The sequence below is a fragment of the Salvelinus namaycush genome, chromosome 15, assembly GCF_016432855.1.
Source record: "Salvelinus namaycush isolate Seneca chromosome 15, SaNama_1.0, whole genome shotgun sequence".
Lineage (NCBI taxonomy): Eukaryota > Metazoa > Chordata > Actinopteri > Salmoniformes > Salmonidae > Salvelinus > Salvelinus namaycush.
In genome coordinates, this window is record NC_052321.1 from 3,247,818 (window position 1) to 3,263,144 (window position 15,327).

General features: G+C 43.6%; 1 protein-coding gene across 1 annotated transcript in view; it reads right to left on the bottom strand.

The window, feature by feature from the left end:
* pacs2 (phosphofurin acidic cluster sorting protein 2) overlaps window positions 1–15,327 on the bottom strand; it is a 119,578-nt gene that overhangs the window by 12,368 nt on the left and 91,883 nt on the right. The window contains exons 11-14 of the mRNA XM_039009197.1: window positions 11,874–11,945; window positions 10,825–10,955; window positions 6,486–6,618; window positions 4,802–4,906 (exon numbers count right to left, since the gene is read on the bottom strand). Coding sequence (XP_038865125.1) covers window positions 4,802–4,906; window positions 6,486–6,618; window positions 10,825–10,955; window positions 11,874–11,945 — 441 coding nt within the window. The remainder of the gene's footprint in view (window positions 1–4,801; window positions 4,907–6,485; window positions 6,619–10,824; window positions 10,956–11,873; window positions 11,946–15,327) is intronic.

Here is a 15,327-nt window from a genome sequence, read left to right on the forward strand (position 1 = left end):
CTACCATCCTCAGTAGCTTTCCATCTAAGTTGTCAATGCCAGGAGGTTTGCCATTATTGATCGATAACAATCATTTTCCCACCTCTCCCACACAAACTTCACAAAATTCTAACTTTCATTATAGTTTTTTTATGCATGAGTACGATGGCTCACTGTTAATGGTTGGCATTTTCTGCCTAAATTTGCCCACTTTGCCAACAAAGTAATCATTAAAATAATTGGCAACATCAAATGGTTTTGTGATGAATAAGCCATCTGATTCAATGAAAGACGTGCAGCCAGACTTATTAGCCACTCCTTTTGCCCCATCTTTTTCAACCATACAGTTTTTCAATTCCTCATCAATCCATGGAGCCTTAACAGTTCTAACAGTCAGTTTCTTAATTAACAGGCGCATGTATCAATAATTGTAAGGAGCAATTTCATAAATTCATCAAGTGCAGATTCTAGATGCTCCTTATTAAATCACATCAGACCAACAAATGTTTTTAACATCATCCACAGAAGAGCCACAGCAAAAATCTTTTGTATGATCTCTTAAAACACTATTTTAGGTCCAGCTGTTGGAACTTTGTCTTTCCTGGATATCGCCACTATATTGTGATCACTGCATCCAATGGGCGATGTCCCCGACTAAAAAACATCTTCGTTGACCAATAGTAATCTGTCCTTTCGACCAATTATTTGGTCGAAATGTTAAAACGTGTATTTTTTCCATATATTGACACATCGTATGTGTTTTAAATCAAATCAACTATATTCACTGAGCTTGTCTGATGCTTTAAGCACACTGTTTGATTAAATCTTAATGTTTTGATTAAATATATTAACCAAAAAAGTGTTAAAGAAATCTAAATATATTTTAGATTTTAGATTCTTCAAAGCAGCCACCCTTTGCCTTTTTTTATTTTTTTTAAATGTAAATTAATTGAACATTTATTTAACTAGGCAAGTCAGTTAAGAACATATTCTTATTTACAATGACGGCCTACCACGGCCAAACCCGGACGACGCTGGGCCAATTGTGCACCGCCCTATGGGACTCCCAATCACGGTCCGGTTGTAATACAGCCTGGAATCGAACCAGGGTCTGTAGTGACGCCTCTAGGACTGAGATGCAGTGCCTTAGACCGCAGCGCCACTCGGAAGCCCCAAAGCCTTGATGAAAGCTTTGCACACTCTGGGCATTTGAAGGGTTAAACCAAGGCTTCATACCTTTTAAAGGGTTAAAAAATGGTGTTATGATAAACTGTAAGGTCTCCTCTTCTAGGAAACCTCTGTGTGTGTATTAACACCTGTTTTGAGTGTTGTGCCCTTCAGACACTATCAGAAGGTAGAAACCAGCCTACGCTCATACTCCTCCTGTCTGGACCCCACCGTGGCTATCTGAGGTTCTGAGAATACGACTGGTTGTCTAAGAACACAAGGCTGCCACAGGCCTGATGAAACCAGACACCTGTCAGAAGATGCTTGGACTCGTTCACCTTGTTATGACCCGATACTTGTGATGAAAGGTCAAGTTTTGGTCAAATCCACTTCTGAGCTTTTAATTGCTGACAAGACGGTTGCTGCTGTCAGGGGGAGGTTAGATTTATTAAAATGTTGTTGCCAGGGAAACACACGCAAGGAGTGTGTTTAGACTGGGAGATACTATATGAGTTACAGGATGTCTTTACAGGAGAGCTATCATATACTGTTATACTGTACTCTGTATCAACTTCTGCCTACAATTGTATTACTAAAAGGAGTATTTTAATACTGTAATGGAAAGGAATTATTAAAATTAATTTTAATCATATTTTAATAATTCATTTCCATTACTAATGTATGTTTGATAATTATGTAGACCTGATCATCTGTTGAAGAAATTCACCACATTCCCTTAACCAGCTTCACCTGGAATGCTTTTCCAACAGTCTTGAAGGAATTCCCACATATGCTGAGCACTTGTTGGCTGCTTTTCCTTCACTCTGCGGTCCAACTCATCCCAAACCATCTCAACTGGGTTGAGGTCGGGTGATTGTGGAGGCCAGGTCATCTGATGCAGCACTCATCACTCTCCTTGGTAAAATAGCTCTTACACAGCCTGGAGGTGTGTTGGGTCATTGTCCTGTTGAAAAACAAATTATAGTCCCACTAAGCGCAATCCAGATGGGATGGAGTATCGCTGCAGAATGCTGTGGTAGCCATGTTGGTTAAATGTGCTTTGAATAAAAAAGAAAATCACTGACAGTGTCACCAGCAAAGCACCCCAACACCACCTCCTCCATGCTTCACGGTGGGAACTACACATGCAGAGATCATCCGTTCACCTACTCTGCGTCTCACAAAGAACCAAAAATCAAACATTTGGACTCATCAGACCAAAGGACAGATTTCCACCGGTCTAATGTCCATTGCTCGTGTTTCTTGGCCCAAGCAAGTCTCTTCTTATTATTGGTGTCCTTTAGTAGTGGTTTCTTTGCAGCAATTCAACCATGAAGGCCTGTTTCACACAGTCTCCTCTGAACAGTTGATGTTGAGATGTGTCTGTTACTTGAATTCTGTGAGGCATTTATTTAGGCTGCAATTACTGAAGCTGGTAACTCTAATGAACTTATCCTCTGCAGCAGAGGTAACTCAGGGTCTTCCTTTCCTGTGTTGGTCCTCATGAGAGCCAGTTTCATCATAGTGCTTGATGGTTTTTGCAACTGCACTTTATGTAACTTTAAAAGTTCTTGAAATTTCCCAAATTGACTGACCTTCATGTCTTAAAGCAATGATGTACTGTTGTTTCTCTTTGCTTATTTGAGCTGTTCTTGCCATAATATGGACTTGGTCTTTTACCAAATAGGGCTATCTTCTGTATACCACCCCTAACTTGTCACAACAAAACTGATTGTCTCAAACGCATTAAGGCGTCAAGAAATTCCACAAATTAACTTTTAACAAGGCACACCTGTTAATTGAAATGCATTCCAGGTGACTACCTCATGAAGCTGGTTGAGAGAATGCCAAGAGTGTGCAAAGCTCTCATCAAGGCAAAGGGGGGGCTACTTTGAAGAATCTCAAATATATGTTGATTTGTTAAACACTTTTTTGGTTGCTACATGATTCCATATGTGTTATATCATAGTTTTGATGACTTCACTATTATTTTACAATGTAGAAAATAGTAAAAATAAAGAAAAACCCTTGAATGAGTAGGTGTGTCCAAACTTTGGACCGGTAGGGTATATTAATATGGGCTATTTTCAGCTCTTTCCTGGGTAGCTTATCAGAGATAGACATAATATGGAACAGAGCAGACAAAGCAAGAGAAAAATATATACATTCAGCAGTCCATTAATGAATTGGTGTATGTGTGTGCTTTGAAGCTACGAACCCACAGGCTTGGCTCTCTCATCCCTTCCAGGCTTCTGGGAGGGAGGGTGGACAATGAGCCTGTCATAGCGGATGTAAGCAATGTCCCCACGCGCTCCGGCAGCTTTCGTGGCTGGGAAAAGTTATTTTCTCTTCTGGCACACAGCTTCAGGATAGTCCTCATTGAGGAAGATATACGTCCCTCTCAAGGTCTTGGCTCTTTCCAGAACAGCTACATTGTCCTTGAACCTCAGGAACTTGACCACTCTCGGCCTGGGCCTGCCACCTGGGCCCGTGGTGGGTTTTCTAGTCCTGTGGGCGCACTCCACCTCAATCTTCCTGTGATCCATCTTCAGTTTCTCCAAGATCATTTCCCTCACTTTGTCCTCAGACTCCGCCCAGGTCTCATGTGGAGATTCTGCAATTCCGTATACAACCATGTTGTTCCGCCTTGATTGTCCCTCGAGATGATCTGATTTATCTGTCATTGTTATCATGGATTCACACACAGAACTGACATCCTCTCTCAATGACTTACAGATTGCTGTCATCTTGCCATTCTCCTGTTTCAACTCATTGAGATGACCCTGGGAGAACTGCAAACTGTTCTTCAGGTCCTGGACCTCTCTGTTCTCCTGTTTAAACTCATTGAGCTGAGCCTGGGAGAACTGCAAACTGTTCTTCAGGTCCTGGACCGCTCTGGTCAGGTCGTCCATTATTTTATTAGTTGAATCCACCAGTATTTTGAACAAAACACTCAAAGCTATTTTCCTGTAGTTGTAACAACTACTTGTAGAACTATTTTCATTTAAAAAGATCCTTCACCTGTGACAGAGAGAGACACCACTGTCCTCAACGGAAATTCCGCCGGCTATGGTCAATGTCATGATAGCAACGTAGGTTACTCCTCTCAGTTCCAGACAGGACAGGTTGCAGGGAAGATGTAAAACAACAACAAACAGCAGGGATCTAGACAGAGAAAACCCAACTAGCTTGATAGGCAGCTAGCTAGCAGCTAGGCTAGCTGCTACGCCAAACAACTCCTCAGACCCAGCCTTGGTCAGCAGGATCACTGGACAGATAGTAGCGGTCCCAGCAACTGATGCTAACCATGTCACTGGATCTAAACTCAAAATGTAGATATCTAGTAACCAAACTTCTTCAATAGACTTTCCAAAACAACAAACCGAGCTCTCCCTCATTCCCCATTCAACAGGAAGTAACGAAGACACCCTGAAGGCATTGTTTGCAGGCAAGCGAACAGTTTGAGAAAGGGAAAATTAAAAAAAGAAATGGACAGAGAAAAATATAATGTGGAAATGTGAGAATACGACGGTGTAAAGAGAAGTTGAGTAATTCATAATTGTATCAATTGTTTTTCCTTCTGGTCGTCATGGAGACAGACCAGAGAGGGGTCACTGAACCGGTCACTTCCTGTATATCACTTTCTGTCTCTTACCTGGCCCTGCCAATCAGATGTGTTGATGAGGATGATGCTGTCAGGTAGATGGTGGTCAGACACTAGGATGTGGTTCAGCTGGTCATACACGGTCTTCCTGGGGATCTGTGGAGGGGGAATACACTTATAGAATAGATAGAAAATAATAAAAAAATTGTTATTGTGCATCGAAATAGAAATTCATCACACACAGCCGAGATGCAGACACTGGAAGAGCCACGCCCCTGGAGACGATCAGCCGCAGAGCCACGCCCCTGGAGCCGATCGGCCGCAGAGCCACGCCCCTGGAGCCGATCGGCCGCAGAGCCACGCCCCTGGAGCCGATCGGCCGCAGAGCCACGCCCCTGGAGCCGATCGGCCGCAGAGCCACGCCCCTGGAGACGATCGGCCACAGAGCCACGCCCCTGGAGCTGGTCAGCCACAGAGCCACGCCCCTGGAGACGGTCAGCCACAGAGCCACGCCCCTGGAGACGGTCAGCCACAGAGCCACGCCCCTGGAGACGGTCAGCCACAGAGCCACGCCCCTGGAGCCGGTCAGCCACAGAGCCACGCCCCTGGAGCCGGTCAGCCACAGAGCCACGCCCCTGGAGACGATCAGCCACAGAGCCACGCCCCTGGAGCCGGTCAGCCACAGAGCCACGCCCCTGGAGCCGGTCAGCCACAGAGCCACGCCCCTGGAGCCGATCAGCCACAGAGCCACGCCCCTGGAGCCGATCAGCCACAGAGCCACACCCCTGGAGCCGATCAGCCACAGAGCCACGCCCCTGGAGCCGATCAGCCACAGAGCCACGGGAAGTGACTTTGCAGGCTAGCTCAGTGTCCCCTCTCATTGAGTAACTCAAATTGAAGAGCGACCCGGGTACTGCAGGCTGCCATTAGCAACTAAATTATCCTTACAACTTCTTCTGTGTGCGATTTAAAAAATGATCGGTTCAAGGACATACATCTGGTGTATTAGAAGCAATTATTGGTACCAAGATAGTCTTCAAAACATATTTTTATTCCCACGAAGATTGACATTTTTCCCATTCACTCTAATGGGGTATCTTGTTTTCTGCAAACAATGCCTGCAGTACCGCAGTCGGCCTTGAACTACCGTGGCTTCAATGAGAAGGAGCAGCTGGTTCTCCTCTGGATTCAAACCAGAAACCATCTGGTTACTGGCCCACCTTTCTAACAACGAGGCTACCACTTAGACAGAGCCTCTCAGAGAATTATAGACCAGCATGCCCCTCTGCTTCACTGTGCTAATCTAGTAATGTTATGTATTGTGATCTAAAAAGGCAAAAACTGATCCTACATCAGCACTCCTACGCTGTGATTCAGCCACTGATCAAATCAAATCAAATCTTACTTGTCACATACACATGGTTAGCAGATTGCGAGTGTAGCGAAATGCTTGTGCTTCTATTTCCGACAATGCAGTAATAACCAACGAGTAATCTAACCTAACAATTCCACAACTACTACCTTATACACACACAAGTGTAAAGGGATAAAGAATATGTACATAAAGATATATGAATGAGTGATGGTACAGAACGGCATAGGCAAGATGCAGTAGATGGTATAGAGTACAGTATATACATATGAGATGAGTAATGTAGGGTATGTAAACATTATATTAAGTGGCATTGTTTAAAGTGGCTAGTGATCTGTTTTGCTTGCAGTGTGCTCCTCCTACCTGTAGATGGCAGCGTGTGTCGAGCAAGCGTTCGTTATCCAGGCTGTTGGCTCTCTCATTCTGTGGTCTGTTGGGCTGGCGCTCCTTTAGGGAAGTACTTCTCCCTCTCCTCCCCGCCAACTTAGCTTCCTGCCTGGAGAAGACACCAGAACACTAAAGTGAGGACAGAAGGGAGGAAAAGGGGGCTTGTTTTCTTCAGGTAGAGGAGAGGAAAAAAAGGAAGATGATGGATTTGAATTAGGGAGTATGGAATGACACAGGTAGACGGGCGTGAGGTGTGACCCTAAATGATGCAGGTTAGGGCGTTGTCACCCAAATGATTCTGGTCGAGTCATGTTAAACAAAAAAAAATCCAGGATATTAGCTCAGAAAGACAAAAGTTCTGTCTGCCCACCAGAAATGTCATCCTAGAAACAGCCATAGGAAAGAGGGAAAAAGAGCTATTGTTTCTTCAATTGGAGAAAAGAGAGAAGAACATGTGGTGTTTGAGCTAGACATTATGGAAGACAAAAGGTTGGGAGGTGTGAGGGAATTCTCAAGAGGAAGGAACCTATAACCTGAAGAAGACTGTTAAGACGAAACGTTTGTGTATGCTACCCCGATGCAGTAAAAAAATAATAATGAAGTAAGCTTCATGTGACATCTTTAATAATGTCACCCGTCATACTTTAATAATCCCAGAGAACAAGGTCGGCTGGATGGAGAGATGGTGAGTGTGGACCTGTCATACTTTAATAATCCCAGAGAGTATGGTCGGCTGGATGGAGAGAGGGTGAGGAGTGGACCCGTCATACTTTAATAATCCCAGAGATCACGGTCGGCTGGATGGAGAGAGGGTGAGAGTGGACCTGTCATACTTTAATAATCCCAGAGAGCATGGTCGGCTGGATGGAGAGATGGTGAGTGTGGACCCGTCATACTTTAATAATCCCAGAGAGTATGGTCGGCTGGATGGAGAGAGGGTGAGAGTGGACCCGTCATAATTTAATAATCCCAGAGAGCATGGTCGGCTGGATGGAGAGATGGTGAGAGTGGACCCGTCATAATTTAATAATCCCAGAGAGCATGGTCGGCTGGATGGAGAGAGGGTGAGAGTGGACCCGTCATACTTTAATAATCCCAGAGATCACGGTCGGCTGGATGGAGAGAGGGTGAGTGTAGACCTGTCATACTTTAATAATCCCAGAGAGCAAGGTCGGTTGGATGGAGAGATGGTGAGTGTGGACCTGTCATACTTTAATAATCCCAGAGATCACGGTCGGCTGGATGGAGAGAGGGTGAGTGTGGACCTGTCATACTTTAATAATCCCAGAGAGCATGGTCGGCTGGATGGAGAGAGGGTGAGAGTGGACCTGTCATACTTTAATAATCCCAGAGATCACGGTCGGCTGGATGGAGAGACGGTGAGTGTGGACCCGTCATACGTTAATAATCCCAGAGATCACGGTCGGCTGGATGGAGAGACGGTGAGAGTGGACCTGTCATACTTTAATAATCCCAGAGAGCATGGTCGGCTGGATGGAGAGATGGTGAGTGTGGACCTGTCATACTTTAATAATCCCAGAGAGTATGGTCGGCTGGATGGAGAGAGGGTGAGAATGGACCCGTCATACTTTAATAATCCCAGAGAGCATGGTCGGCTGGATGGAGAGATGGTGAGAGTGGACCCGTCATAATTTAATAATCCCAGAGAGCATGGTCGGCTGGATGGAGAGAGGGTGAGAGTGGACCCGTCATACTTTAATAATCCCAGAGATCACGGTCGGCTGGATGGAGAGAGGGTGAGTGTGGACCTGTCATACTTTAATAATCCCAGAGAGTATGGTCGGCTGGATGGAGAGAGGGTGAGGAGTGGACCCGTCATACTTTAATAATCCCAGAGATCACGGTCGGCTGGATGGAGAGAGGGTGAGAGTGGACCTGTCATACTTTAATAATCCCAGAGAGCATGGTCGGCTGGATGGAGAGATGGTGAGTGTGGACATGTCATACTTTAATAATCCCAGAGAGTATGGTCGGCTGGATGGAGAGAGGGTGAGAGTGGACCCGTCATAATTTAATAATCCCAGAGAGCATGGTCGGCTGGATGGAGAGATGGTGAGAGTGGACCCGTCATAATTTAATAATCCCAGAGAGCATGGTCGGCTGGATGGAGAGAGGGTGAGAGTGGACCCGTCATACTTTAATAATCCCAGAGATCACGGTCGGCTGGATGGAGAGAGGGTGAGTGTAGACCTGTCATACTTTAATAATCCCAGAGAGCAAGGTCGGTTGGATGGAGAGATGGTGAGTGTGGACCTGTCATACTTTAATAATCCCAGAGATCACGGTCGGCTGGATGGAGAGAGGGTGAGTGTGGACCTGTCATACTTTAATAATCCCAGAGAGCATGGTCGGCTGGATGGAGAGAGGGTGAGAGTGGACCTGTCATACTTTAATAATCCCAGAGATCACGGTCGGCTGGATGGAGAGACGGTGAGTGTGGACCCGTCATACTTTAATAATCCCAGAGATCACGGTCGGCTGGATGGAGAGAGGGTGAGTGTGGACCTGTCATACTTTAATAATCCCAGAGAGCATGGTCGGCTGGATGGAGAGAGGGTGAGAGTGGACCTGTCATACTTTAATAATCCCAGAGATCACGGTCGGCTGGATGGAGAGACGGTGAGTGTGGACCCGTCATACTTTAATAATCCCAGAGATCACGGTCGGCTGGATGGAGAGACAGTGAGAGTGGACCTGTCATACTTTAATAATCCCAGAGAGCAAGGTCGGCTGGATGGAGAGATGGTGAGTGTGGACCTGTCATACTTTAATAATCCCAGAGAGTATGGTCGGCTGGATGGAGAGACGGTGAGAGTGGACCTGTCATACTTTAATAATCCCAGAGAGCAAGGTCGGCTGGATGGAGAGATGGTGAGTGTGGACCTGTCATACTTTAATAATCCCAGAGAGCACGGTCGGCTGGATGGAGAGACGGTGAGTGTGGACCCGTCATACTTTAATAATCCCAGACATCACGGTCGGCTGGATGGAGAGACGGTGAGAGTGGACCTGTCATACTTTAATAATCCCAGAGAGCAAGGTCGGCTGGATGGAGAGATGGTGAGTGTGGACCTGTCATACTTTAATAATCCCAGAGAGTATGGTCGGCTGGATGGAGAGAGGGTGAGAGTGGACCTGTCATACTTTAATAATCCCAGAGAGCACGGTCGGCTGGATGGAGAGAGGGTGAGTGTGGACCTGTCATACTTTAATAATCCCAGAGAGCACGGTCGGCTGGATGGAGAGATGGTGAGTGTGGACCTGTCATACTTTAATAATCCCAGAGAGGGTGAGAGTTGATTAGAGAGAAAAATAAATGCTGTCGCCACCTTTCTTTCCTACCAAGGTGGACTGAACCAAGCTGAAGGTGAGAAGATGCTGTATCTAGCAGAGGTTTTGAGAGAGGGAATCAGAGGCTCTTTCTCATCTTTCCTCGATTCCTCATCTTCTCACCTCCTCAAAACACACTGGATAAGAAGGTCTGAAGAGAGGGACCATGGACCGTCTCACTCCAATACGCTTGAGAAGGAGGAGATAATATGCGAGGAATCATTGAAAGATTAACTGAAAGAGTTACATGCTGACCAGACCGGACACGTCGCGTGCGTCGCAAAATAAATTTAGAAATCCATGTTATTCAATTATTGCACCCACACTGTTTGCGCGCGCCAACGAGCGCCTGCGATGCCAAGGGCTAAAATAGATGTCGTTCCTATTTCTGACGCAGATCGCGCTGCAAGTCCTGCCTCTCCCATCTCCTCATTGGTTTATAGAAGCAGGTACCCAAATGCCATCTCCTCATTGGTTATACCCACGTGGGTGATAGAAAGACGAACTGTTTTGCCAGTAGTCGTGGTAATACAATGAAAGTTTAGATGCGATCACCATATAATTTAAACGATGAAAAGGCCTGGAAGGAGGAGAGATGACTAGAAACGATTCGGTTGGCCGTTTTATGTGTGGATTAATTGTCGGAGTAGAGGACCTTGTGCATTTCAGGTAAAATAACAACTTGATGTTTATATCCCAGGACAAATTAGCTAGCAACAGCAAGCTAGCTAAATAGGACAAATTAACGTTAGCTAGCAAGTGCAAGCTAACTAGCTAAATTACCATACATTTTTAATGCTTTTCGACCTGTCCCCAAATTAATGTCATTGGTTCAGAGTTTGTTTTGATATTTTAACCTGCGTGTCATGATCGCATTTGGTGCAAAATACATTTATGCACAATTGCACACGATGGCGCACGCGCGCAGCCGGGTTTGGACAAGGTGTTAGCCAGTATTTACCACCTGTTGGAAGGGATGATGAGGGACTCTGTCTTCTTCATCTTGCCAGTAGGGGGCAGCTTCTCCAGGAAGGTGTCCATGTTGTCCATCTCCAACTCTGTAGTGGGGGTTACTGCCTCTTGTTGCTCCTCCTGCTGGGACGGTGCAAAGACAGGGATGAGACAACGGCAGTTGGTAGTATCTAGTTTCTTTTGTCATTTATACAGGTTACTCTCACTAGCTAGGTTTCCATCCAATTGGTGACAGATTTTCATGTGAATATTCTACAATCTGCATGACAACAATTTGCACATTTTCCCACTAGAGATGCGTTTCCATCAAATGTCTTTTTTTGTGTGGATAAAAGTGCATGATGACATAGTGCACATAAAAATACATTTTGCAGTAAATAAAAATAAATAAATTCTAGTTTACTGATGGTTTTGTCACAATGAATGTTGTGTTATATAGCGAATGTGTCTACTCTGGTATTGGTCCCTGTGCTCTAGCCATCAGCTCGTAGATACAGCGCAGGTATAGCCTACATAATGAGATTATTGTGGACTAAAGACTGAGATCATTTTACATTTCTCAAATGGCAGCCAAGCATCGATCCTTCATGTCACCAGAATAACACCCGCAATATTTATTGGAAAGGAGCATGAAGCTCATCGTACACTTTTCACCACCCTGTAAAGTTCATCACAACATAACGAGTGACTCCAAGTTTACTTCGATATGACGGTAAAATATATATATATATCAATATTTGCGCATAAAGGAGTATCCACCGCAATTTAATCGCATTATTCATTTTACAGACACAAAAAGATCCCACCTTGTCCAGCGTATTTTTGTTTTGTCGACATTTGGAAAGTTTACCGACAAAAATGTACAGTTTTCATCAGGTCTGTCGTGAAATGTTTTACTCCGACATGTACTGTACTGGCATAAAAATGTTGAGTGAGATAAAAAAAAAAAAAACTTCAATAAGAAAGACAGTGACCAGGGGATAATAGTGCTACAGTATCTAACATCAAATGGATGGATGGCAGTTGTTTGAGGATACTTACAAGAGAAGCGTTATCTGAGACATTGTCCACCTGGAACTTGTCTCCTCTGTTCGTAGTCTTGTCTGGGTCCATCTGGAGGGAAAAGGGAAGAGAGGAGGATTACAATTTGCGAGGGAGTTGTATAGCTACAACAGTATAGCTACAGCACTATAGCTACAACACTATAGCTACAACAGTATAGCTACAGCACTATAGCTACAACAGTATAGCTACAGCACTATAGCTACAACACTATAGCTACAACACTATAGCTACAGCACTATAGCTACAACACTATAGCTACAACAGTATAGCTACAACAGTATAGCTACAACAGTATAGCTACAACACTATAACACTATAACACTATAGCTACAACACTATAGCTACAACAGTATAGCTACAACAGTATAACTACAACACTATAACACTATAACACTATAACACTATAGCTACAACACTATAGCTACAACAGTATAGCTACAACACTATAACACTATAGCTACAGCACTATAGCTACAGCACTATAGCTACAGCACTATAGCTACAGCACTATAGCTACAACAGTATAGCTACAGCACTATAGCTACAACAGTATAGCAACAGCACTATAGCTACAGCACTATAGCTACAGCACTATAGCTACAGCACTATAGCTACAACACTATAGCTACAGCACTATAGCTACAGCACTATAGCTACAACACTATAGCTACAACACTATAGCTACAACACTATAGCTACAACACTATAACACTATAGCTACAACACTATAGCTACAACACTATAACACTATAACACTAAAGCTACAACAGTATAGCTACAACACTATAGCTACAACACTATAGCTACAACACTATAGCTACAACACTATAGCTACAGCACTATAGCTACAACACTATAGCTACAGCACTATAGCTACAGCACTATAGCTACAGCACTATAGCTACAACACTATAGCTACAACACTATAGCTACAGCACTATAGCTACAACACTATAGCTACAGCACTATAGCTACAACACTATAGCTACAACACTATAGCTACAACACTATAGCTACAACACTATAGCTACAGCACTATAGCTACAACACTATAGCTACAACACTATAGCTACAGCACTATAGCTACAGCACTATAGCTACAGCACTATAGCTACAACACTATAGCTACAACACTATAGCTACAGCACTATAGCTACAGCACTATAGCTACAGCACTATAGCTACAACACTATAGCTACAACACTATAACACTATAACACTATAGCTACAGCACTATAGCTACAACACTATAGCTACAACACTATAGCTACAGCACTATAGCTACAGCACTATAGCTACAACACTATAGCTACAGCACTATAGCTACAGCACTATAGCTACAACAGTATAGCTACAACACTACAACACTATAGCTACAACACTATAGCTACAGCACTATAGCTACAGCACTATAGCTACAGCACTATAGCTACAGCACTATAGCTACAACACTATAGCTACAGCACTATAGCTACAGCACTATAGCTACAACACTATAGCTACAACACTATAGCTACAACACTATAGCTACAACACTATAGCTACAACACTATAGCTACAACACTATAGCTACAGCACTATAGCTACAGCACTATAGCTACAGCACTATAGCTACAGCACTATAGCTACAACACTACAACACTATAGCTACAACACTATAGCTACAGCACTATAGCTACAGCACTATAGCTACAACACTATAGCTACAACACTATAGCTACAACACTATAACACTATAGCTACAGCACTATAGCTACAACACTACAACACTATAGCTACAACACTATAGCTACAGCACTATAGCTACAACACTATAGCTACAACACTATAGCTACAACACTATAGCTACAACACTATAGCTACAGCACTATAGCTACAGCACTATAGCTACAACACTATAGCTACAACACTATAGCTACAGCACTATAGCTACAACACTATAGCTACAGCACTATAGCTACAACACTATAGCTACAGCACTATAGCTACAACACTATAGCTACAGCACTATAGCTACAACACTATAGCTACAACACTATAGCTACAACACTATAGCTACAGCACTATAGCTACAGCACTATAGCTACAACACTATAGCTACAACACTATAGCTACAACACTATAGCTACAACACTATAGCTACAGCACTATAGCTACAACACTATAGCTACAGCACTATAGCTACAACACTATAGCTACAACACTATAGCTACAACACTATAGCTACAACACTATAGCTACAGCACTATAGCTACAGCACTATAGCTACAGCACTATAGCTACAACACTATAGCTACAGCACTATAGCTACAGCACTATAGCTACAACACTATAGCTACAACACTATAGCTACAGCACTATAGCTACAACACTATAGCTACAGCACTATAGCTACAACACTATAGCTACAACACTATAGCTACAACACTATAGCTACAACACTATAGCTACAGCACTATAGCTACAACACTATAGCTACAACACTATAGCTACAGCACTATAGCTACAGCACTATAGCTACAGCACTATAGCTACAACACTATAGCTACAACACTATAGCTACAGCACTATAGCTACAGCACTATAGCTACAGCACTATAGCTACAACACTATAGCTACAACACTATAACACTATAACACTATAGCTACAGCACTATAGCTACAACACTATAGCTACAACACTATAGCTACAGCACTATAGCTACAGCACTATAGCTACAACACTATAGCTACAGCACTATAGCTACAGCACTATAGCTACAACAGTATAGCTACAACACTACAACACTATAGCTACAACACTATAGCTACAGCACTATAGCTACAGCACTATAGCTACAGCACTATAGCTACAGCACTATAGCTACAACACTATAGCTACAGCACTATAGCTACAGCACTATAGCTACAACACTATAGCTACAACACTATAGCTACAACACTATAGCTACAACACTATAGCTACAACACTATAGCTACAGCACTATAGCTACAGCACTATAGCTACAGCACTATAGCTACAGCACTATAGCTACAGCACTATAGCTACAACACTACAACACTATAGCTACAACACTATAGCTACAGCACTATAGCTACAGCACTATAGCTACAACACTATAGCTACAACACTATAGCTACAACACTATAACACTATAGCTACAGCACTATAGCTACAACACTACAACACTATAGCTACAACACTATAGCTACAGCACTATAGCTACAACACTATAGCTACAACACTATAGCTACAACACTATAGCTACAACACTATAGCTACAGCACTATAGCTACAGCACTATAGCTACAACACTATAGCTACAACACTATAGCTACAGCACTATAGCTACAACACTATAGCTACAGCACTATAGCTACAACACTATAGCTACAGCACTATAGCTACAACACTATAGCTACAGCACTA